The sequence below is a fragment of the Triticum dicoccoides genome, chromosome 5A (assembly GCF_002162155.2).
Source record: "Triticum dicoccoides isolate Atlit2015 ecotype Zavitan chromosome 5A, WEW_v2.0, whole genome shotgun sequence".
Lineage (NCBI taxonomy): Eukaryota > Viridiplantae > Streptophyta > Magnoliopsida > Poales > Poaceae > Triticum > Triticum dicoccoides.
This window is the reverse complement of record NC_041388.1, coordinates 142,382,574-142,391,284: the sequence shown is the minus strand read 5'-3', so window position 1 is coordinate 142,391,284 and position 8,711 is coordinate 142,382,574. Positions and strand designations below refer to the sequence as shown.

Genomic DNA, 8,711 nt, shown 5'->3' with positions numbered 1-8,711 from the left:
CTCCACCAAAACTTGCGAATGAGAGAGTTGATATGCTCGCGTAAACCACGGGGAAGCTTAAAACACGACATGGAGTACACCAGGACTTTTTTTTGAGTAACCAGTTTTGAGGGATACATTTTTTTTTGAGTAACCAGTTTTGAAGGATACATTTTTTTTTTGAGTAACCAGTTTTGAGGGATACATAAATGAAAGTAGGCATACCGGGCCGGATAGGCTACGGTAACCGGCCCAAAGACCATGGGATAATTCTTCTTCTTCTTCTTCCCCTGGGCAGTTGGGCTCCTAGGGTTTGAACGAGCACACGAGCCACCAGCCCACCACCACCACCACTATCACCCACCATGAAACGGTCGCCACCACGCGATGACGCGGCGGCGGCGGGCAGCAGCGGAGGAGGAGGGTTCAACAAGGGGAAGGGGAGGTGGGGCGGGAAGAAGCGGAACGAGCAGCGGCTGGGAGGCAGCGGCGGGGCGCTCTCCCTCGCGGCCTTCGCCAACGCCAAGTCCAGGACCACCGGCTACAACCCGGCACTCATCAGTGAGTAACTGCTGCCTTCGTGCCCTGACGCTGGTGCGGAAACCGCACGCGACCTGTCTGTCTGTCTGTTGCGTGTAATGTTTTGCTATAATTTCTCGCCAAGTTGTTTCCTCTACCGGATTGCTGGATAAGATTTTGTCTTGCTTGTCCCCAAATGCTCGAGGGTTTTGATTAATTTTGAATGCCGACTAGTAATTTCGTAGTTACTATGTCTGTGTTACCCTGTTGGAATTACGAGTAAATCTATTGTTTTAGGACTTCGAGCATAGGAACACAATCTTCTCATTTTGTCTCCTTGGTTTGCTATGTGCTCACTTAGCCTAGTTTGATCATGAATTTTGATGAAAGCTCATCGGAATTTGAGTGCGCTGGGGGAGACGGTCAACCGGGGTTCATCTACATGATTCAGAAACATTGATGAAATTGGAGAAAGAAAGTCGTTCAGACTTGAAGATGTATTAACCTTACTAGAATAGTATTTCCTCATCTAAGTTTTTGTTTTCGTGGACAGTTTTCTCACTGGAAATTTACTATCACAGCCGTTCATGTTCAATTTGGCACCTAACGTATTACTCAAAATGAGTTTCTGTTACCTGATAGCTGAAATCATATAGCGTGCTTAAACATGTTTGAATTCACTCTAGTACTTGCTGCTTAATACAATATCTGTTTCTGGTACTTGCCATGTAAATTTGACCTGTTTGTCAAAGATTTTTTCTTTTGTGTGTGTGTCCATTTCAAATCATATGCCTATATGATATGTGCTGCTTTTCATCTGGTTATTGCAGTCGTGTTCCTAGTTATCAGCAGAACTGATTTGGTATTAATCATTACTCTCATTTGCAGAGAAGCAGAAGGAGTTCTACAGGAATGCTAAATTGATTAGCAAGTACAAGAAGTCGAAGAAGCACCAAAATCAGTCAAACTATCCTCCACAATTTCCAAGCCTTGAGGTAATTCTCCTCGGTACCAACCACCAAGGCTGTTTTATGTTTAAAGTGATAATTTGACCAAAGTGGATAGCGGAAGTTGTGATGGGCTTATATATTCCTTTATTTTTGACAATGAAAACGTGAATAATTTTAGAGGACAAGGCCACTTATCTTGTTTGTTCTACAAGTGTACAGGTAGTTTTTGTGTCTTGATGCAATTTACATTTACAGGAAGGAGGTGCTGATGCATCGGATGTGCCAAAACCACATGATAAGAGGAAGAAGCGCACTTCACAAAGCTTGAATGTGGAGTACGAGAAGAAACGTGTAGAGGACGAGAAGGCAAAGAAGGAGCGGGATGCGATGATACAGGCCAAGAAGGAGGAGCGAGAGAAGTCTGAAGCAAAGAGAAAGGAGCTTAGGGAGAAGATGTTCAAGAGGACACGATCCGGGCAGCCTGTGATGAAATACAGGATTGAGCATCTCTTGGAGACTGCACTAGAAAGCTCAAACAAGTGAGTTATGATATGTTCTAAGACTAATGCCACACTAATTAAAACAAATCAGTCCAGTGCAGTGATAAGTTTGTATTAGTTGATTTCTGTTGCATCAGTTTATACATCTTGGCAATGCATATTTGGATTTCATTGGAATCTCTAGTCAGGATACTGGTGCTTGGCCCACACTATGTTTCTGTTAGGGCTTCTGGATTGGAGATTGTAGCCATGTTTAGTGGGAGCTTGAGGGTCGGAGAGCACTGTGGGTAGTCTAATCTTAGGCAGAGTTTTAAAAAGCACTAGGCGCTAATTATGCGTTTTCCCACTGCCTTGCTTTTCTGCCCAAAGCTTACGCTAATGTGCAATTAAGCGCCAGGCGTTTTGCTATCGCCTAGAGCCTAGGCGCGCCCTTTTTAACTACATTTGTTAGGGATGACACTAAAATCTGTATTGATAGCTTGAGATCCAGGCTTGCATAGGTCAGCCAAGGTCTCAAGAGATATGGCCTGACGAGGTAGGCCCTCGATACAGATCCTAACCCTGTACGTAGACCAAGGACGACTGCAAGTTCAAGCCCCCCACAAGACAGCCATCAGCCTTGAGGATCTCATTCCTGAGCTCTGTAGAGGTGCAGGTGAGGAAGAATTCGCCCACCACATGTGCATCAACCTGGAGATCAACTTGCTCCGTTTTGTGGATGAGGTGCTACTTCGTCCGGAGGTGGACAAGGAGTTGGCTTGCCTCAACGCTTGGATCTGGGCCACGGATCCTAACAAACTCACTCCAGCAGCCTGGTCGTCTGGCATCTTCCTCGAGCCTGATCTTTGGTTTTGACATCGGCGACTCGTGTTTCCCCGAGGATTCTGAGATCTTACCCTGCTGCAATCTCGTGCCTCTGGATGATTCGGAGCCGCTATTCCTGGCAGATAATCCTTACAGTGGACAGAGTGGGGTCCCCTCGGATGCGTCGGCCGGAAGCATTAGCCCTGTCACATGCACTTTCATATGGGAGCTTGTCGTGAAGGACGGTGCACCGCCTAAGCCGACCATCTTCAACAGGTTGCAGTTCGATGACGATCAAGATGACTACCCCATTGCTTCGCAGCAGACTCGGGCCATTATGCCTAGTGCTGCTAACAGCGAGCAGGTTCAGTCGCAGCAGACTGACAGGATGATCACCAAGGACCCGTCCTTTTAACTTGGACTGCTCCCATCGTAGCCCATCCCAGGACAGGCGTTCCTCGGTGGATCCAATGCTAGGCTGCATCATGTCTGCCTACGGTAACGAGTTTGGACGCTTTTCCTGAACTCCGTTTCCAAGGAAAGCGAGCAGGCTCTCCTCACACTCCCCCGACGACCCTATGGTCTGAAGGATAAGAATAATCTGAACATTAACAACAGAGGCAATTGCCACGTCAACTGGCGGCGCGTCTGTCGGCCTATCCAGTTCGGCGGCCTCGGCGTCCATGACCTTGAGCGCATCGGCGTCGCCTTGCGCATGCGGTGGCAATGGCTCAGCCGAGTCTGATAGCAGGGCCTGGAGTGGCCTTGACTTGCAATTCACGCTTGAGGAGGGCGCGCTCTTCTTCGCCTCCACTACCATGACAATCGGCAATGGCCAGCACACCCTGTTCTGGGAGGACAGATGGATTGTTGACGTATAATGTGCTGTCTAGTCTCTTCCATCAGACCGGTCTTTTGGTTGCATTGGCTAGAGCATGCACTTCTACATGGTATCAGAGCCAAGAGGTCTTGAGTTCAAGACCCGGTTGGCGCAATTAAATTGCAGCCCATTTTCGGTCCACGTTTAGGCCCGAGAGAGCCACACGTGAGGGGGAGTGTTGACGTATAATGTGCTGTCTAGTCTCTTCCATCAGATCGGTCTTTTGGTTGCATTGGCTAGAGCATGCACTTCTACATGGATCAACGGGCGTGCGATCTGTGAGATTGCGCCTCTCCTTTACGCTCACATCCCCAAGCGATGTCGCAAGTCCAGAACTGTCGCGGACGGCCTCCATGCGAACCAATGGGCCACCGACATCCACGGCATGATTGGCATCCCGGAGATTGGCAAATACCTACGCCCTTGGCACATGATCGTCGAAACAGCCCTCAGCGACGCGCCGGACTGCATTCGCTGGAAGTGGACCGCGAACGGCGAGTACTCCGCCAAGTCCGCATACCTTGCCACCTTCCACGGCTCCACCCGATGCCAGGCTTGGAGACTTACCTGGAAGTGCTGGGCACCGCAGTGTGTGCGCTTCTTCCATTGGCTTGCCAACCTTGACCGTTGCTGGACGGCAGACCGCCTAGCGCGACGCAACCTGCCGCACCCACAGCGCTGCCCACTATGCGATCAGGCTCCGGAGACGGTTCATCTTCTCCTGGAATGCCCTTTCAGCCGCCAGGTATGGCACGAGATCCTCTCATGGCTGCGCCTCTCCTGCCCGCTGCCCAACGATGATGCCACTCTCCACGACTGGTGGCGCTCTGCAAGACAAGACACCCCTAAACCTATGCACAAGGGATTGGCTTCCGCTGCCTTGCTTATCCCTTGGATGATTTGGAAGCATCGCAATGGATGCGTTTTGAGGGCGCATCCCCGTCGGCTACCTCCCTGATCGCTAGGATTAAGGAAGAGGCTGCCCTATGGGCCAGAGCTGGAGCTTTAGGACTCCGCGCCATCCTGCCACAGAACCTGGGATGTCCACTAGTGTGCCTGTACTCATCTTGTAAACTCGCCTCCTAGGAGGATTGTACCAAACTCCTTCTTTTCAATACAATGAAACACAAAAGTCTTTTGCGTTTTCTCGAAAAATTAACAACAGAGGCATGGGCTCCTTCAGGGGAATGATGGATCGCCTTGATCCAAAAGAAATCAAGTTAAATGGGAGACACTTTACATGGTCAGCGAAAGATAAGATGTTACTCTTCGTAAGCTGGACAGGGTTTTTCGTTCCCCTGCATGGGATGGCCTCTTCCAGGCATGCACCATGCACGCTATTTCAACAATGATCTCTGGCCATTAACCAATGCTGCTTGTCGGGGAGCAGAATTACAGAACCAACAGGAATTTTCTCACTTCAAATATTTTTAGCTTCAGCTTCCGGGCCTCGAGCAGGTCGTGGCCAATGCGTGGGGTCGGTCGGTCAGGGGATCTTATGCTCTCTGAAATCTTCACATTAAACTCACTAGAACTGTAAAGGCGACCAGGAGATGGAGCAATGCGACGATTGGTAACCTGTGGTTACAGTTTGCGGTGGCCACAGAAATCATCCATTGTTTGGATCTTGCGTAGGAGGAGCGCATGCCGTCTCATCAGGAACTTGATTTTAGGAAGGCTCTCAAGGCTCGGGTTGTTAGAGCATCTACATCAGCACCTTGTAAATCTGGCCTCTCAAACGTCGGGCGCGTCTGCGGACCGTGACTGATCACCCCTCATTTGGCTGCCTCTGCAGTCGTTTTCCTCATATCCATGCGACCCATCCAACGTAAACTAACAATTACGTAAATTAACACACTTAGCAACAATTCGGGCATAATTCACATACTAGCAGTCACCGGACAACCAAAAGATCAAAGTTCATCGCTGGACAGTACTAAATTACTATTTCAACAAAGATTGTGATATGTTAGGATCTGATGATATTGGTTGTTGTTAGGGTTTCAGCCAGGTAATCAGCAAGCTTAGCTAGGCTTATCAAACAATAAAGAGCCAAGGAATAAGATCCTCATAGGTGTCGGCACCTCAAGGCTGGCATATGTGCATCAGCGATGTACAGTTGCTAGGTTAGACCTTTGTGATCCACATGTCAATGTGCCAAAGAATCAGAATCAAGTACACACAGTACTGTTAAAATGTACTACTAGGCGCTTCCACACCTCTCCAGTTGCATTTCAAAAGTATTTGCTAGTACATCTCTCACATATTCAGGTGTACATAAAATGCAGTCTTTCTGTCAGCGTGCCGCACATGTAAACTTCAGAGTTTCTATGTTTTGGGCAATGTGAGGTGCATGCTAGATTCATCTGAAGAGCTGCACTACACATTCTTCTTGCAGGAGCCAAGGCTAGCCCTTGAGAGGGTGGGGAGCCAAGAATTGATGAAGAACCATAAGATCCTTGAGGAGCTAGCTATGGAGGTTGCTACTACATAACACTAGCCTTTTCTTTCCAGGTGAAGAGTATCAAGGCAAATCTAGAGGATAAAGGATATCTATATCAAGACATATATTCTATTCTTAAGTGCTGGGATGTTTGCGTCATGTGTTAAAACTGCAGTTTTTTTTTGGAAAAAACACCCTGGTAATATATATCTGACTTTGTGTAGATGCTTGTACCACCATACATGTAGCAACTGTGTGGTGTCACATGCAACATCTCTCTCTCCCTCTCTCCGTGCTTTCCTTTGCTTCGGCAGAGCTTTTTAGTAGGATCGATTCGGTGAGGATGTCAAAGAAAAAGCAAGGATGACACCGCCGTCGGTGTCGCGGCGCCTCATATCTGATACGGCCAGGCCGATGTCGATGATGGGCGTTTCTCAAAGCCCAAGCAGCTAAATCTTGAGAGAAAAAGCAGGCAAGTTGGACATATTCTGTGCTTGCAGATAAGGCAGTGTGAGTGATGAGAGATTGAGGGCCTCTTTGATTCACAGGATTTTTAAAATGAAGGAATAGGAAAAATGTATGAATAGGGTGACATGTCCCATAATATCCTACAGGATTTGAAAGAATGTTTGATAGCATTAGAAAAAATAAAGGAATTCTACAAAGAGCTTTGAGTGGATGGAAATTTTCTTCCAAAATGTAGTACAAATGGATCATATGGAAAAATTTCTAAGGATGCCAATCCTATGAATCAAACGAGCATCACAGGAAAAATTCCTAAGGGTTTAAATCCTCCAAAAATCCTATGCAATTCCTTTGAATCAAAGGAGCCCTGAGAGCTCTGTCGACGATGCTATTCTCTGAACCTGTGGCGACTCATTGCCGGTTAACCAGAAACCAGGCGAGCCTGAGGTAGCTAGTCGGAATCGGTTTCCTTATAAGCAAAGTATTGGCCGTACCATATCAACATTCCGCGTCATTGTCGATACGGTTCTTGTTGTCGCAGGTTGACACGTTTTCACCATTGCAAGCTTCTGTTCATCTATACTTCCATGAAACTGACAGGAGCACTGCCTTTCAATTAAGTAGAAATGAATCACTGAGAAAAAGGGCAAATATGTAGAACAGAGTGACCTAGTTAAGTAAAAACCAGCAAAAATCAAGTTGTTCATCTGTTTTCGTACTGAAATTTCATCCCATTGGCTTGGCCGCTTTGAGATAGTATGCATGAGTACACTATCGATGATGAGACTCATATTCCGACCACTTTATTTTCCAAATTTCTACTCGATGCACTGGTGGATATGGGCACTGGTGGATCTTAATCTGTGGCCTGTGCATTCTATCACCCATTACCATACTTGCATGAGTCAATTAGGATTGACCACTCCTTCCAAGTCTTAATTAGTTCTCCTGAAGATTAGTTGGCTTGACAAACAGCCAATAGATAGATCGATTTAAAAGTAGGATCAGTCCGTAGGCATATATACGAGATTCCCTCTAGCTAGGTCAACACTTAGAAAATCAATCGGATTATTCCAGTCGCGTGTTTGGGTCCATGTTGATCAGAACACGGCTCCACTCGTGCATTATCTAATCTCATCTCCTCTTGGATATCAACCAATATGCTTTTGAACAAACCAATGGCGCCAATCCCAGGCATGCTAGCTAGGAGCTTTCATTTATTTTTTCTAGAAAAATCCAAAATGCTCTTTGTGCAATGTTAAAGATGGCTGCTAGATCACACTGATCTGTTCCAAACACTTCCTGATCTTACTTGCACCGGATATTCCAACCCAACCCATGCATGAAGGACACCCTAGCTAGTGCATAGAAAGATCAAAGAAGCACCGCCCTTTTGCAGCTCTATAAAAGGAAGCCACCCCTGTGCTAGTAAACCATCCAGGTTTCCTCTTTGGCACAACACAAGGTAGCAATAACTAGCTAGAGCTACACAAGGCTCAATCACATTTCAAAGTCCTCTTCAAACCTCAAAGCAAAGCACGTTCAGAGATCCGTGCACGTACACACATAACCCATTAGAACTTACTTAGAAGGCAGATGGACTGCGTGATGAAGCTGGCGTCCGAGCGAGCGGTGGTGATCTTCACTTTGAGCTCCTGCTGCATGTGCCATACCATGGCGTGGCTCTTTTGCGACCTGGGTGTCAATGCACTGGTGCATGAGTGTGACGCCCGGATAATCAAGCTACAGTAACCTCTGCTAATGATGCCTCGTCACCACTCTTACTGTTGTAAACCTCGCGATGATTCAATCCCATTCGAATTCAAATTTCAAAATCAAAGCAAACAATAAAAGTTTTTCAAAATTTAAAACAAAAGTGTTCGGGAGATGCCATATTTTACATAGGTCAATATGGTGTAATAAACACAATTTTATAAACTTCCTAAGTATTTTAAAATAAATAAAGACAGAAAAGGAAAATAAATAAAAGAAAGAAACTAACAAAACAAAATAAAAGAAGAAAGAGGGAACCCCCTCCCACGGCCTACTGGCCCAGTTGGCCGGCCCATTCGGGCGCAGGCCCAACCGGCCTCCCCCCCTCCCCTTATCCATCCCCCCCCCTCAAACCCTAACCCACCGTCCACCACTCCCGTCCCCGATCCCCCCCTCAC

At 47.0% G+C, this 8,711-nt stretch overlaps 2 protein-coding genes across 2 annotated transcripts in view; both read left to right on the top strand.

Annotated features, from left to right (window-relative positions):
• Positions 1–234: 234 nt before the first annotated feature.
• Positions 235–6,298, top strand: LOC119300428 (rRNA-processing protein FYV7-like). The gene is made up of 4 exons (XM_037577389.1): positions 235–540; positions 1,387–1,493; positions 1,704–1,987; positions 6,031–6,298. Exons 1-4 carry the CDS (start codon positions 345–347, stop codon positions 6,041–6,043), a joined length of 600 nt encoding a protein of 199 aa, XP_037433286.1. The 5' UTR covers positions 235–344; the 3' UTR covers positions 6,044–6,298.
• Positions 6,299–7,995: 1,697 nt separating this feature from the next.
• Positions 7,996–8,711, top strand: part of LOC119297096 (putative glutaredoxin-C14) — an 18,247-nt gene continuing 17,531 nt past the window's right edge. Inside the window, exon 1 of the mRNA XM_037575024.1 lies at positions 7,996–8,261. Within this exon, the coding sequence (XP_037430921.1) occupies positions 8,137–8,261 (125 nt within the window). The 5' untranslated portion in view covers positions 7,996–8,136. The remainder of the gene's footprint in view (positions 8,262–8,711) is intronic.